The following is a 17076-nucleotide window of genomic DNA, read 5'->3' on the forward strand; positions in this document are numbered from 1 at the left end:
TGCTCAAAGTACATGACAAAAATGAAAATTAGTACTATTTACATACACGATACTCTATTTTTTAAACGCTTTCAAACTAAGAAAAGCATGATTAGTAGAGGGCCGTGTTCCCAGCTGCGTCAAGACTGGCGAGGTATACACGTCCGTCGGACGCGGACTCAGAACCACGAAGCACTGGCAGGAGAGTGTGTTTTATTTTTTGCTTTCTCTAACTTTAAGCGACCTGATGTCAGATTGTGTATTCAGACCTATATTGCCTCTCATATTATTCAACCTTATTTTTCTTGTGATTATAATTTGTTGACTGTGTATATAACCGTGTTGTCGGTTGTGCTTGCGCACGCGGGTGAGTGTGACTGTCAGTGTGTACGCGGGTGAGTGGGTGTGAGAGGGCGAAAGTCGGGTGGGCGAGCCAGTTGAAGTGTCCCCTTTCCCCTCGGGCGAGTTAGGCGCATCTAGCTTCTCCCCGACTCATTCGTCACACGCATAAAGCGCGATTTTCTTTTATCACCGATCAAATATAGCTATTCTCGTCGAATAATTCAAGCAGAGCCACAATTAAGTAAGCAAAGCGAAACTGTACGTATTTTATTCTGGTTCAGGGAAGAAGTTTTTTGCTGGTATTTTTACATGCCTGGTTGCTAATACCATCACAGACTCACAGTATAATGTCTTTGACATATCTCAACTTGCTCTTTACATATAATTTATACTTATCTTACTAATATTCTTAAATGTAGTATAAGTGAAAGTTTAATTGTTTGCTGTAAGTGGAATATACCACAGTCTTTGCATCACGAAAGCTCTTCAAAGTCATATACCCGATTAATTAATTTTCTTGAGTTAGCAGATGCTAGTTATTGTTCTCTGTATGTACGGAGAAAATTTCTAATTATAAAAAGGTTTTATTAAAAAAAAAATCCAAATTAATCTTTCAAAATGCAAACAATAATTATTTCTACTAATCAACAAGAAAAACACAGGAAATATATATATGTGTGTACATCTATATATATACACATAAATGTGAATTCAAAATTATTGATTACAATCTAAAGAACATGCATTTATAATGTTTTCTTTTTTATGCCATCACAATTTTTTCAATAAACTATTTTCCACTGGCTTGGCTGTTCACATTCCTTTTCTTTGTCATTACATAAACGGTTGAATGTCGTGGTTGGGTCAAATCCCAAGATCTCTCTCTCATCTTGTATTCTGAATGAAAATGTAGACTCTTTTGTTCCTATAAAAAACCTGGTAAAACAAAACATAAAGTGTAAGAGGTAAGACTGATACATTATTAGTATAAAATTTACATAAGAGACAAAATAAAAATATGTTTTCAATGCTGAGCCAGCAATCAACACAAAGCAGCCACTCTCTAAACCTGTTAAGTGCCACATGCAGAGAAAGAACTGAGACGAGATCTGACAAGAGAATCATATATATTTAAATCAAAGTTACTAGGAAAATAAAGTTGATTCTCAGTAAACTGGTTTACATAGGGATTGGGATAAACTGGATATATGTATCTTCTGGTTGCTTGAGAGGACTTTTGTGATAAAGAAGATCCTCCAAACAGTAGTATTAGGAAGAAAGAGAAGTTATTGTGTCCCCTATTAAGGGATGAGAAGAAGACACCTAAGGAAAAAATGGATTGAGGAGAAATGCCGCAAGACAAAGGAATGGTATAGGGTGATAAAAAGGCCTATCAGCTGCAGAAAACCTTCCCCAAGACAGGTCCCCAGTCATTGACAACAGCAATAGTCTCACAGAAGAAAAGGCTGTACTAAACCGATGGAATGCATACTGCAAAGAACTATACAATTTACCACATCCTCCAAGGTAACGTGATTGTGATCCGTGACCCTGCAGACCTTCCAGTCCTACAGGAAAAGGTTGAATTGGCCTAAGGCAGTTTGAATGGAAAGAAATCACCTGTCGTTGACAACACACCAGCAGAGTTTCTCAAACATGAAAGGGAAAAAACATGCTTACCTTACCATGCTGTGTTGAAAAGTTTGGGAGAGCAAAGAGTAGCCCAAAGAATGACTGCAGTTGCTTGTCATACCCTTTCCAAAGAAAGCGAACACAGCCAGTATCTAATCAGCCAATCAAGCAAGGCAAAGGTGATCCAAAATTGCCTCAATACTGTTGCTGATGAGGTGTTAGTGGGAGAGCAAGCCTGCTTCAGAGCAGGCAGAAGCACAGTTCAACAGATCATCAACAGTCACATCACCATAAAAAAAAAAACATCGACGACATCATAAAGTTCAAAACAGTATTTGACACAGTATGGCACAAAAGTCTTTGGTGTGTGACCTCGTTCAAACCCTTAAAGTGCTATAAAGAGGCTAAAGGAAACCTGTACTCATGAACAACCACACAAAAGCAGACATTTGCAAGGCCTGCCTCTTATCACCTGTGTTCAACATCTTTCTGAAGACATCATCTGATCCCTTTGGTAGGAGGCATCACCATCAAGATTGTACAAATCCCTCATCATTCCCATCTTGATGCACAGGTGTGAGATGTGAACTCCTTACTAAGATGGAAAGATGGAGATAAGCATTCAAAAATGCTCTGAATCTCTTACAAAGAACACAAAACCTACGATCGACTTTGTAAAAAGTGCAGTAGCCACCCTTGTGGGTCCCCAGGAAACCCTGCTCACAGCAGTGAAGAAGCACAAATTGGTCTGGTTCGGCCATGTTGCCCAGCATGACACTTTATCCAAAACTGTACTCCAGGGCTCTGTGGTAGCTGAGGTAGACATATGAAAAACAGGATAGCAAATGTGAAGGAATGGACAAGGCACTCCAAGCAGGACCTGTTCAACACATCCAGGATGTTCCAGGTGGCACACCTCAGCCCCTGCTGTGCCTGGTACCACCAGTCCTCCACAATTAGCACCAACAGGGCAGTTCCACTGGCAGCCCAGATTATCTGGTGATCAGCTAGGGATGGGTGATGATAATGACTAAAAACAGGTCCAAGTAATCCAAGTCATACAGACAACCAAACTATGAATCTTCATCACCATTTGCCACAAATAAAAAACTTTGAGAGCTGTGACAACAAGCATGTTTGTCTCTGAAAAACAGGTGAAAAAGCAATTACCAGATCAAATAATTAGGAAATATGTGATAAATAAAGTTAAGAAAAAATTGAAGACATTATAATTTGTAATGATTCTCTGTCAAAGTGCAGCTGAATTAAAAAATAAAACCAGGCAAAGTAAGAAGCTAATGCAAACCACTGTACATAGGACAAAATTAACAGCTTTGAAGAGTTCTTGATGACCTGAAATTCAGCAAGTTCCAAAGGGTTTCGTTGGTTTTATCATTGGTTTATAAATTTCTTCAAGCTTAATTCATTGCAGTCTACTTTTCCCTTTTCTGTTGTGCTTGGAGTTTTTCCTGATTTAATTCGTTCTGTCCTTCTATTGTGTGTGTATACAAGCATGTTTGGTAGAAGTGGGAAGAAGCTGGAGGAAGGGGGTGGTGTATGGGTTGGCGCATAGGACATTTTTTATTTTGTAAAAGTGAAGTTGGTTTTTATACAGTACAGTCAATAGAATTAGGCTGTTATATAAGCTCTCTGATGATTATTATTAAAGTCCCTCACCTTGCATGAGCACAAATCCATTGGTCTATAATTGCCACACCACCATCTTTGAATCTTTCAAGAACTTCAGCTGGTGGTGTGTAATGAAAGACTTCAAAATCCTCCAGGTACACTTTCAGTTCCATGTACTCTGAAGAAAATATTTTAAACACTTTAAAAGTCATTACTGTCTTTGTAACGTTAATCAAATTAGACCTAAAACTTGGGTTTGTATTCATGACCATCATCTAATCACCAATCTGCAGTGTCTTAGAGAGGGAACTAGTGAGTAGACCCAACAGACAAACCAGCCTAACTACATAGCGGAAATTCAGAAAAAAAAAAAAGAAAAAAAAAAGGATGAGACTGCGCCTGAGTTGCCCAGTCAAGGTCACAAGAATGAAGCCTAAAAGTTATATGAGAAACATGCAAACCTTGGAAAAAGCAAGCTAGAAGCTGTGGAAAGACATTTTTATTCACTCTGACTAAATGATGCTCTTTGAGCAAATAATAGACAACAAAAACATTGCATTGTTTTCGTTAGTAACAAAATGACCAGGGTAAAGGTGCTACATGAATAGAAGCTAGAAGCATAACTTTGATGGTTTTTTTTTCAAACTTAATAATAGCTGTGCAAGTAAACAGAGGGGGTGTTCAGTGGCATGCAGCAAGAGCAAAAAGACATTTGAAAATGCTCCCTGTGAGAGGTGGTTATCTCCCATGTCTTGCTCGAAATTCGGTCTGGCAGGTAGTTGAGGACACTAGTGGATTGCACATGAAAATACAATAAACTCGTTACAGCAAAATAAAATTCACTTTAAAAAAAGTTGATAACAGAAATTTCACAATTCATATTTGTCCAGCTAAAGGCTCACCCTGTTCAGGTGCATCAGTTGCTACAAACACCTTTGTGAGTTTGTGTTTTTTCAGAAGACTTTTGAGTTGCTTTGCTGCATGCTTAAGTGAGGGCACATCCTGTCCTCGAACTTGTACAAAGTCTGCTCTTCTTAAATGTACAGCTAAATATGGTCCACCTTTTGCTTCTCCATGTTTCCTCTAAAACAGCAAGAATAAGACATGGGAGCAGTAGATGTGGAAGGTTCACAGTAAAAACATTCAACTTCACAAATTAGGAGGCAGTTCACCGCATTAAAAAAAAAAGAAAACCCCCCTCCACTTTTTTTCTGAGTGAATTATCACCTTGTGTAAACAAAACATCCAGTTTTCTTAAAACTGCTTATCTTTCTCATATAATAATATAATCATAATCTTTATCATATAAAGGTCCAGAAAGTGGTAAATAATGTTTTATCTTCATGAGGTATAAATTTATCACAACTGATAAATCCATCTGTAAAAAATCTTGTGATGATAAAAAACAATCAGTTACCTTTTGTATAATACATTATTACTTTACTATTTTTTTCTATTTACCTTCATTTTAGTCCAGTCATCATCTAGTACTGTGTTATCAGCTTCATCAAAAGAGTCTAAGTAGGTTTTTCGAAACTCATCTGCTAAGTCCCTCAGCTCTTTTGAGAACCGCATACTGCGTCTACACTATAGTACAAATGCAAATATAATTAGATAGCTATATCTAAGGCTTTAAAATAAAAAAAAACCAAAACCATTTGTACTGAACTGCTTGCATGGATTCTCTATACCAGTAACTACACTCATACGTTATGAGACAAAGTTCTATCTTCATGCCTGAAACAGGCAAACTACCTATAAAAATGACAGTTCTTTTAGCTGCTACTGTACAATTTAAATTTAAATAAGAATTCTTAAAAATTTTCACAACAAAAGGGTTCATTCATCAAAAGATTTGTACAACATAAAGTCATATATCTCTTGACTGGTACCACCTGACAAGTGGTTATGATGCTGCATTGGTACTGGTTGTTGGATGGAACAGACTGGATAGACGAAGCTGCTGACAAAGCCTGTTTTGAGTGGAAGTGAGCAGGTCCTGCATAAAATGACCTGTCCACTCCTTTGTATTTGCAAACAGTTTTTTTGTTTCTCCACCTCAGCATTGACCATCTCCTCTAGGATATCCTGAAGGATGTCTTAGAGTATTTTATCAGACTAGCTTGAAACACTTCAAAGTTTCAGAGTTGGTGGCTCTATGTAAACTCTAGGAGTCTTAGGCTTCTGTTGTTGGTTTTCAAACATTCAGCTCATTATGAAATTAAGGATATAAAGATCAAGACTGAACTCACCTCCCAGTACCATCTGTCCCCAAACTGGTCATGAAGGACTATCTCAGCCCTGTCTATCATTACTGATCTAAAAAACAAAAAACAAACAAAAAACCCCAAAATTGAGAGAATACACTTGCACTCAAAATCTCTTTTTCCCTTCCTCTTTCTGTCTCATACTCGCATGCGCATACATACACACACAGGGGAGCAGGGGATAAATGTATGCTGACACTCTTGTACTCCTACCTTGCGGTTGAGTTTTTTAGCAAAAATGGCTTCAAAATTTTTGCATGCCCCTGAACTGAAATGCAGGTAAGCCTTGCTCCTGATATCTCGTCTCTGTAGCCAAAGAACCAACCCTTCCAGTGACCTGTTTCTTTATCCTAAAAAAGAGACTTCAGAAGCTGTTATTTCACAGATCAAAAAACAAAAACACAAGGAAGCTTATCCTTCTCTCTACTAATCAGTAGATTTTTTTTTTTCCCCCAAAACATTTCAGCTGTAAATCCTATCTACATTTAAGAAAGAAAATGTTAGAAAAGCATTGTTGATATTATTTATGATAATTCTACATGGTGTTTTAATCTTTTTCACTTACTTTATCCTTTTTTAAAAACTCTTTGTTCCATTCTTCTAATCTTCTGGTTTAAAATATATAAAATTCCTTTATGGAATATATTTTCATCTGATATTTTTTATACTTTAATTGACATGCCTTTAGTACCCACTTAAACATACTGAAATAAATGTAAGGAAAGCTTTATTATAGAATCTCAAAACAATCTCTCCCTATCTCTTCTGACATGCCTTTTTCAGAACAAAGGTTAAAATGTCCACCTCCTAATGGTAAATAACTTATTTATGGATTGCATTACCCCTAAGGTGCTTGATCTATATCCTTTTCACACTGTGCACTTTTTCATGTCATTCTAATGTTTCTATAACATTCTATAACAATGCAGTTTTCTGCAATGCTCTTCATAAATTGAGTTACTAACACAATCATCTATCAAACTTGTTCAAAGTAAAAGAAAGCTAGCTTCTCTCACCAGTATGTATGGATTTTGAATGCATTCCTTGATATCCATTTTTTCTTCCCATTCCGTCCATCCTTCTGCATAATTCTGGAGGTAGTACACATCCTCAATTATAGGCTTTGGCTGTACTAAAATAATGCAAAGTTAAAAAAAAAAACCTTGATAATATGACACAATTTGCAGAAATCATTAAACTATACAACTTTTTCACTCAATTAAAAATAACTTCATTCAAATAAAATTAGATTTTCTTATCTGGTTTAAAATGTGGATTTCCCCACTAAGAACCAAATATACATATCTCAGACTATACAAATATACATATCCCTGAAGCTCTAAACTTGCAGTAGCCATATGATGGACATGCACGTATCCATGATTATGATAAAATCATAGAAATCTATTTTCCATGTCAAACAAAACATTGCCAATAACAGACAAGATCATTGCCATTGAACAAAATGTAACCTAAAGAACTACACTGACCCTGAATTAATATAATTTATCATTTTTAGATATAGTTTAAATGATTTTGTTATTGTACAATACTGAAACAGAACACAAAAGGTAAACATCTAGAGACTGATACAATACAATTAGAGCAAGGTCGAAGTTTGTATCTGCCAAATTTCTGCTATATCATCTCTATTTAACTTGTCAGCTTTATACTGTTTTAGAGATAAAATGTTAAATGCAGTGCATTAAAATTGTAAACTATTTTGATTTTTTAAAGAATACTAGAAGTATCAATGTTTACTTTAAAATGTGCCACCCAGTAAAAGACTCATGCACCCACATTTCAAAAACTCCTCAAATTCAAGGACTGGAACAAATTTACGTAGACTGGACAAGTCAAAGAAGAGACTCCATGGAAGGCGGACCTGCTCCAGGTGTCTGGACTTCCAATGATACAGACGGCCCCATGGTGGCAGAACAAGGATCCAAGGTGCATGGTCATTCAGATTTCGTACCAGGTTAGCAATTCGCATGTAAACATCCCTCCGTAAGTTGAACCCTTCTCCAGGATTGACATCATAAAGAAGATACCTGTAACATAGTTTTATTTTGTTGTTCTTGTGTTAGAAACATAAGGGACGTTTTGGCATGAAGTTAAATGAATATAAAACAAAATAACCCAATCTGAATTTTCTTACATCTTATAGTTATCAATCTTTAAAATGTGTCCACACAATCCTACTATGCAGTTCGCACATTTACGAACAGTTTTTCATCGCAATCGCGCGCTCTCTATGTAGTGGTTTTTATTTCTGCTGCTTAGTCCGAGGGCTAGATGTGAAAAAGCATAAATTTTGCTTATTCTTTTACCCTCGTAAATAAAGATTTGTCATTTGTCTCTCTCTCTCTCACAGTCGCAACTTAACATTCAGCACATGGTATACGTAGCAGACGACAATAACAAACAAAATCTTTGCATTGTCTACCTTGGAGCTTGCGCTTCGCTGACTTGCAAAACCTTCTTATTGATATTTAAATTAAGATCTTCTTCATTTGTACTGCATAAAGACAAAATACATAAATATACGAGTAACAATAAGGCAAGACGATAACCATTAATCATTTCTCAGGCTTTGAAACTGTACACGGATTGAAAGAGCTATGTATAACTTCACTATAAGAGAGTTCTGTGAAGAGGACGTAACTGTTGTCTGACTAGGCTGAGCGCAGAGAGTATCTGAGGGGCGGCGGGTAACTCTCTCTCTAAAGCTTAGTTTCAGATCAGTGATGGTTGTCGTAAATAATAATAATTAATTATCATTTTCATATTTGTATTTGTCTGAATAGACTGTCCACGGACGATTCATGCCATGTGGACTGTTCGAATGAATTTGTGTGCTTGAAATTTAGAATGCAAGTCTGGCAAGTAATGCCCTAGGCCAGGGGTGTCAAACTCAATTACCCAGGGGGCCAAATCTCACATCGTACACAAGGTGGCGGGCCGAAGGTTATTATTTAAGTCCGATAACTTTTTATTGCACAGTAAAAAAACTAAACTTTTTGTTATTAATTTGTGTCATACGTGGGTTACCCCTAGTCACCCTTTGATCTCGGACAGATTCAGGGAAGCTAACAGGTATAAAAATCTTCGACCAGGCACCCTGTTCGATTGCTATTATCGGTTCTAAAGCGCGCTCGGTAGACGGAAAGAGTCCATGTGTAGCTCGCTCCAAGCTCCACTGCTCGCTACACACGGGTATATCCGAGAGTAATTGCCACTTCTCAGCGCAACGCGGTCACCGAGACAAGCGCAAAATATTTGATTAAAAAAAGAAAACTGATTTACATAAATAGCCAAAAGCCAAAATAGCCAAGTTACTGATAAATAGCCAAAGATAGCAAGGATTGAAAAAAAATGAACATTTACTGCAATGGTCAGACAAAATAAACCATTCTTAAAATAGAGCTACAATGAGCAAATACGCGTTTTAGTTTGTTAATAAGTGTTCGCAGAAGAATGATCACAAGAGTAAATATGACAAAAATGTAAATATGTTATGAGTTTGTGTTACTCTATGTTTTATAAGCATTTGTTTGCCTCCGTTTACGCTTGTCTCGTGACCGCGTTGCGCTGAGAAGTGGCACTCTCGGATATAACCGTGTAGCGAGCAGTGGAGCTTGGAGCGAGCTACACATGGGCTCTTTCCGTCTACCGAGCGCGCTACAAAACCGGATAAAAGCAATGCGAACCCGTGTTCAGGACAGGGTGTCGCGTGTCACAGGTCAGATTTATGGGCCCGCCTTCACCATCCCTTCTGGTCATCAACAGGAGCGGTGGTAACTTGACCACTGCACTGTAATTGGTGGTCTGTACAAACTTCACTAAACTCATCCCAATCTCTTGCTGTCTCGACGGGAATTTTCTGTTGTTTGCCTTTTACTGTCGCCGGGCCATTAACAGTGATTTCTAAAATTCTTTCGGGGCAGGTAAAATTTCCTGGCGGGCCGGATGTGTCCCGCGGGCCGGGTGTTTGACACCCCTGCCCTAGGCCTAGACAAATTTGAATGCACTTGTTCTTATTTAAAAAGACATGAAACGTACACAGCTATATACTTAAATATTAGGGGCATAAATGTAATTATTTTCAGCATGTTACAATTGTTTTTGCATGAGTATTTTTATGCATAGTGTTAGAAACGAGGTGAGGGAGAGGTGGTTTGCCTACTTCTATCGATAGACATATATTCTGTGTATCTTACTCATTAGGGGTGGATTTTATATGATACTTTATCAAATATGGGTGTTCAGTATGCATTAAGAGTGACGGTTTACATTCTAGTATTTACGCTGCTGTATTCTTATTGACTGTAAATAGTCAAGCACGAATATTCGCCTTCTGTCACCTATAACCTTCCTTGATATATCGGGTACCGTTATTTGGTGGAGAGAGGGTTTTTTCCCAGTTATATGCCTGGATCCGACGACCTTTTTCTCTCCGTAGAGCACGTTACAGAACATAGTACACTGTCCTAAAAAGTTGATGACAGTGCTCCACAAACAGTATCTGTCAGCACCTTCACACTGTTTTTGCTGTTATTGCTACTTTCCTTTTCGTTCGCCTTCAGTGAATAGCTGTGTCCTCAAATCATCTATCGTATGCGGGCTGCGAACTCTGCTGGGTGACTACTTCTAGTTGTTGAGTTTGAGAGGGAAGAGTGCTTCCACCTAAATCAATTACATCCTGTGGTAAATGGGAATGTGGGGGAGGGTGGCTACTCCCTAGATCTGTATGTCTAGATGGAGGTGTTCACAGGTCGTATCTGTTGTCGCTCTTGTTACTACGGTATCCCTAAGTTCGTGTAATAGATATGGCTTTAAATTCACGGTCGATGCTGCAGCAAGTTAGATAAAGGGTTAGTATATATTTCAAATAAAAATTAGTCTTAGATTGTTCTTGTTTTCGCAGTCGTGTCACTCGAGCCAAAAAAGTCGAAGACTATAAGCATAATAAATGACATTGGACTACACATCAGACAGCATTCTAAGATTAAAAACCATGATTTTAATTTTGCGTGCGTAGGCGTGGAGTAAAGATAATAAATATTCTAATCTGTAAGTAGTCTTCTACAGACACCACCCCTTTCTGTTATAAAATTCTTTTGACTGACTCTTAAGTTTGAACGAGGAAGCAGTCACATTCCAATAACTTGAATGAGTTGTTTTTGTTGTTGTTTTTTTTTTTTTAAATTTCTAGCGACGAAATTTAACTGTTCTGCTCAAGTTACTTCTGCTGTTAATAAAACAGGCATTTTTGGGTTTTCTCTATTGTACATTTAGACCTGTGACAGGTTACTTCATTTGCACTTTGAAAAGACCGGATCCATGTTTTTGTGTTCCTCGGTGCGATAAGAACAGGGAAATCGACTGCCTATGTAATCAATGTACCTGTTCTTATATTTCACTCACCATATGAGGCCAAGACAAAGAAGACAGGAGAGAAGAAAAAGAAGACAGAGGAAGAAGAAAAGAAATAAAAAAAAGAAAAAATTCCCATAAGTTTAGAAACGTCTCACATGTTTGCTGTTACTCAGTTACTTGCAGTCGTTCAAGAAAGCTGTACAGTGTACATACATACTAACGATTCTGCTACCGGCATATCAACATCGTTCCGTCGTTCTCATGGTGATCGAAATGTTAAATTATTAAACGTAAAATACAAATGTTAAACACAGGGACGATTAAATTACACGAGCGTGCACAAAGAGAACAGCATCCTTCAGCCAGTTCGGTGAAGGGACATCGTTCTCCTATTTATGTCCGTTTTATGTTTGCTTCAGACGATTCTCAAGGCCTGCTGTTCGCAGATGCTGGTTCCTTTGTCATTCTTTTCGCTTACTTTTGTTTCTACTAAACATGTGAAATATATTGTTGTTGATGCTGCCACTGCTGAGGTCATAAATGTTTTCTCCTGTAGCCTGACTAACACGCTTTACATGGCATCGTAAATCTCTGCTGCCGTTGGAAAATATCTTTTACCCTTTTACATAATCAATCGACTAGTCCTCCTGCTCATCTTCCTCAGCAGATTTATGACACTCCATCCTTTGTGTCTTCTTTCTGTTTTTCTTTTTAATTAGTGGTTTCTCCTTCCGTCCTTCGTATTCTGCATCCGCAGTTCTCAAATCAACACAAAAAGCCAATTATATAATATACTCACGAATACGTTTGTTTGAAAGTTAAGGTGGAAGCTCTGTGCGTTTGTACATACATGCCTATTGAACCCCCTTTCCATACATATAGATAAAAAGGTAGTCAAAGGGCACTTTTTACCACAAAGACATCTGACTTTTCAATGCAGTCTAAAGAAAATAAATGGAAGATACCAGGGTCTCTAGCAGACTTTTGTGGAGGAAAAGGTAGAAATATAAAGAAAAAAAGAATAAGTCTTTTCTGACAAAAAAGCGCTGTAAAAGAAGTAGCGCATTCTAAACATAGCAGCTTAGAAAATTATAACAGGATTTTTTTAAACTAATTTTTTTTTGCAAATAAAAATACTTAATTTAACAGAATCTTAAAATCGCTGTGATATGCAAATAATTATTCATATTTTGGGTGGATGAAAATCTAGAAATGTGTCTGTCAGCACAGTTAGTGGACAACAGTTTATTGTCCATCTTCTAGGTCATTTTCTGTTTCTTCGTTTCCCCACCTACCTTTCTTCACTTTTCCTTTTATTGATTATGTCATGGCGATGAGCCACCTGTCCCATTGTTATTGTAACATCACAGGTAATACCCTTAGCCCTGCACATTAAAGTTATGGCTTGAGACCTGTTTGTGTAGCTGTTCAGACAGCGCCACGACCAATCAAACACACACTTTTATAGGATCTTACTGAACCTCTCCACTTGTCTGGTGGCTGTTCAGACAGCTTGAGCTGGACGAGACTTGACCAGATCAATTGATTGAGCCTTTAAAGATAAAATAATGTCTCGTCAACAATAGCCTAATGTGCCATATATAACGGTGGGAGCAGTTCTCAGTTTTTTTCTTTAAAAAAGCAGAGAAAGGTCTCCGACCTTTACCGTCGTGCATGTGAACTTTTATTGAATGATTATAAAACGTTCAAGGCTTCTTTCCAGATCGGGCACGTGCTACACAAAACGTGGACTTCCTTTGCAGCCACTTTATTTCCGGCCTTTTGGCCCTTGGGACTCCTTAGAGCCGTTGCTATGGATAAAACACAAAATGGAATGGAGACCTCTAAGTTGTTTGCACATCTCCGAGGTCTGTGACTCTTGCGCATCGATTAGTCTGTATGCGGTCCATTACTATCTCCAAAGTAACTTTTCCTCCTATCCATAGCTATTTAAAAAATTACTTACCAATATTTACCACAAGATGTAATTTTTCACCCCAAACGCTCATGTCTTCTATATTCTAGTTACCTTGTTTCTTTATTGCATATGATTATCTACGGTTTTAGAAAGAAGCAGTGGATGGTGGAAGTGGCAGACCTAACAAACGTGTCGTTCGTTGACTGGAAGCTCTCATCGAGTCGTGTCTAAAAAAAAAATAATAATAAAAAAAAAATAATAATGAAATTGCGGTCATTCCTTTACTTTTCCATTATTCTCATACTCCGAATTATGTAAGGAGTGCTTTCCCTAGAAATTATAAAGATTATAATCTTGAAGTTAAATCGATGACAGAAAAAGGGTGCACTAGGGGATGGGAGGCTTGTGCAAATATGGCTCTAGATTGTATCCCCCCGAGTCTCAAATCTTCCCAACAGGGGGAAACAAGGGACATACATCAAGGGTCGATGGATCATGAAGGTCTGCACTGACTTCAGGAGGGGTCAGAGTCAGCGAGGGCATCAAGACAAACAAGCTGCTGACGCTCACATCTTTCTTAGTTGTTGATGAAAAAAAAAGAAACAAATTAAATGAATGTACGAGTTAAAATATCTATTTTGAATATCACGACAGCAAAGACGTTCCACCTCCTCCCCCAACCCCGAGAAAAAAACCACATTGGTAACTGAATAAAAGATACCCACGACATCACAAAGCTACAATGTGAATATGGTGACTACAGCTCACTATAGTATACTACACCAAAAACATCTGCAGTGTCTTTGTTCATCTACAGAAAATAAGTCGTGTTGACACTGAGCACACACATCGTGTTGGAACTGTACAATTATCAAGCAGGCAAAAAAACTTAATGAAACCTATTATCCAGGCGAATCACGCCTTCAACGTCCACAGTTGAGACGATCTTAATGACATCATTGATCAAATGCGTTTTTTGTGTCCTGAACGAACTTCCTGCTTGTTGCAATAGCAGGAGGTAGTGTGTGCCGGAGGTTTGCAGGAATTACAGACATGTTTGGGGACAAATGAATGCTAGAAGTTGGCAACAGACTTTCCGTTGTTGTGGTTGGATTCGCGTCATCGGTGCAATTGTCAATTTTAATTGCACTGTGTTTATGTCAATTGCGAAAAGGCTTGTGCAATAATCTTCAGACACAAAGGAAAGCATCGGTGTGGCAGTAAAGTTATAGCTTTTATTGCAAAAATCACAGTCTAGTAGAGCCTCAGTTATTCGGTTTAATGACCGGTGCGCGTCATCCCGATAATTAAAAAAAAAAAAACCAACAAAAATAACGAAAATAATTCTAAAAATTGTTACAATAGGTGCCGTACAGTGAAATTTTTCCTTGTATGTTGTTTATGAAGATATCTTTTCAAAAATCAGACAGGAGACGCTGCTTTGTATTCTTGCAAAGCAATCTTATTGACATGCGGAGTTTGCGAAGAGTTAAACTAAAATTTGAATCCGCTTCCTGGCCAAGAAAGTCTAGCAATGTTTCGGCACAATTTAGAACTTCTGAAAGGAAAAGTTTCTTTTGAAAGTTTGTCTTCAATCGCGTGATCGTCGCTATCTCCCGGCAATTCCCCACTTAACTTCTCTTGGTGGTCTTGTGATGTCTAGCAGGTTGTTTTTTTTTGTGTTTTTTTTTTGAAGGCGATCCCTGATAACCTAATGCACGGTTAATTGAAGGCCGGATAATCGAGGTTCCTCTGTAGATCATAGTCTCATTTAATCGATGTCCTCTTTAGTCTAACTGATGCAGGGAAACCATTAAAAAAATCAGCAAACAGAACATCTGAAGCAGTAGTATTTTTCACAACACATTATTCAAGACACACGTGAGTGAAGCAAAAACAAAGCCATTACCGTTAAGGTCCTGCTTAGCGGACAAACATGATGACGCCGACAGACGATTGGCTGCGTTTGCTGAAGTTCTTATGTAACCATTATATCAAATCTTTCCCAGACTTGGTCAAACGTTTGTCCATATTTGTTCGCTTAAGAAGAAGAGGACCGAATCCATAATTCTCTCAGTCGCGAAAGGAATAAAGACAATACGGGAAAAGAAAAAAAAGACGAAAAACATGAGAAAATTCGCTTTTTTAACTCTCGCACACAGTGCAAATATTTATTTACCCGTGTTTCTCCCTCAATGTACAGATAATGGATTGAAAAACACATAAAGATATATTTACGAGAAAAAAATAATAGGGATATTTAAAGAGCCTTAATAACGGAAAGGTTATGTCCTCTTACAAAAGAAAGATTCATTGAAGCTTGACGATAGGAATTAAACCCATTTATTGAGAAAAAGAACTTCCAGTATTTTTGAAAGCAGACGACCATTCTCGTAACATCTTTACTACACGTAGCATATTCTCTGGGTCTGTAAAATAACAGGAAAATCATCAGAAGATTATGTTTGACTATTACAAATTATATTGAGCCATCTTAATAAGGCTTGCAAGACAAGAAAGAAAAGTAACTGCCAGAAAATGTCTTGCATCTAACGATGGATCAGTTTGAAGTGTGGCTTAGATGACAGTTGCTAAAGGAACGTAAACAGGTATCATACACAGCACTTATGAAAGATCAATTGTAAACTTGTAGGGCAGTCTTTAGTGGCCATGCAATTATCTTGGGAGTGTTGGGAGTCAAATTATTGCGACCAGATCGAAGATGTCCATGGTAGAAACGTAAAAGTGTGTGTGTGTGTAATGTGTGTGTAGTGTGTAGTGTGTGTGGTGTGAGAGAGAGGCACAGACAGACCTTTCAGACGACGTAGAACTGGCCATGGTGATTCTGTGCAAGGAAAGAGATCACGAGGATGCGAACAGCAATATTATGATGTATTAAAGTACACAATGAAAACAATATTGATTAAATGATGACAAAGTGGAGATAGCGAAGAACGTCAAGATATCGAATGGAAAAACATCAATAATTAATGTGATAATGAATGGCCTTAACGACCGTGAAACATAATGCCATTACCGACAGCACGTTAAGCATCCATGGTGTGTTTGGGGCGAAACAAGGGCGTTGTCAAAGTCTAACACGTGCTGAGAAAACAAGTGAAACCTTGTGCATACCGATATTATGTACAATCATGACAACATCTCACACGTCACTAGAGGGCTCTGCGCGTGTGGCTGTTCGTGTCGTCTGCATTCTGAGCGTCTTGCTTCTAAAGCACTGCGTTATCTGCTGCTTGTAGGCTCGTTTGAAGTTCTTGTTTAGTATTCCGTACAGAATCCAGTTGATGCTGTGGTTTACGAAAGCAGTAAGACCCCAAACGCGAACACATCGCCAGAAACGTTTACAACACTTTTGTCTATAATGTCGTTAGCACAAGAGGACAATACAGCAATATGAGAATAACAAAGACCAGGACAAGAGACCGAATCAACGCGATGTCTGCCGAAGATATCTTCGGACGCCTTGAGGGTTTGTGACTGTCATTCCCTGTAAAGCCCCAGTGCTCCACCTTGGACTTGGAGGCCTTCCAAAATTTTAGAATGGAGAAGCTGAAGACGCCGACCAGAACGGTTGGTAAGATGACGTTGACAAAGCTCACGACTGAATATAAACTCGTTAGGTTTGCAGCGTCGTACAAACAGAGACGAGCCTTGTGCTGTACGTGTAAGCAGAATGAGAGATGTGGAAGAACGGAAGAACGAACACGGCAATGGTCAGAATCCACAGAACCACACAGGAGGAGACAACAGTCTTTTGTGTGAAAAGTTTGACGAAAACTTCGTGCCGGCAGACGCCGAGATAGCGGTTGAAGGAGATGAGGACGAGGGTGTAGATTGAGACGACGAAGCAGATCATCACCAGGAAGCCGTTGACTTGGCAATGAGTGTCGTTGATGACCGGGTGGTGTC

At 38.3% G+C, this 17076-nt stretch overlaps 1 protein-coding gene across 1 annotated transcript; it reads right to left on the reverse strand.

Moving 5' to 3' along the window:
* Nucleotides 1-571: 571 nt before the first annotated feature.
* LOC112574591 (GDP-fucose protein O-fucosyltransferase 2-like) lies at nt 572-8488 on the reverse strand. The gene is made up of 9 exons (XM_025255776.1): nt 8296-8488; nt 7650-7900; nt 6866-6981; nt 6063-6199; nt 5835-5901; nt 5044-5169; nt 4485-4665; nt 3631-3760; nt 572-1257 (listed from the first exon to the last, which is right to left on the reverse strand). Exons 1-9 carry the CDS (start codon nt 8430-8432, stop codon nt 1104-1106), a joined length of 1299 nt encoding a protein of 432 aa, XP_025111561.1. The 5' UTR covers nt 8433-8488; the 3' UTR covers nt 572-1103.
* Nucleotides 8489-17076: the final 8588 nt, after the last annotated feature.

The sequence above is a fragment of the Pomacea canaliculata genome, linkage group LG1 (genome assembly GCF_003073045.1).
Source record: "Pomacea canaliculata isolate SZHN2017 linkage group LG1, ASM307304v1, whole genome shotgun sequence".
Lineage (NCBI taxonomy): Eukaryota > Metazoa > Mollusca > Gastropoda > Architaenioglossa > Ampullariidae > Pomacea > Pomacea canaliculata.

What these genes read in the sequence shown, in the direction of transcription:
- LOC112574591 (XM_025255776.1), bottom strand. Translation starts at nt 8,432, where the DNA reads ATGATTAATGGTTATCGTCTTGCCTTATTGTTACTCGTATATTTATGT. An exon ending in TTCAAAATCCATACATACTG is followed by an intron (nt 6,200 to 6,865) that starts GTGAGAGAAGCT and finishes TCTCTTTTTTAG; the next exon opens with GATAAAGAAACAGGTCACTG. An exon ending in GGGACAGATGGTACTGGGAG is followed by an intron (nt 5,170 to 5,834) that starts GTGAGTTCAGTC and finishes TTTGTACTATAG; the next exon opens with TGTAGACGCAGTATGCGGTT.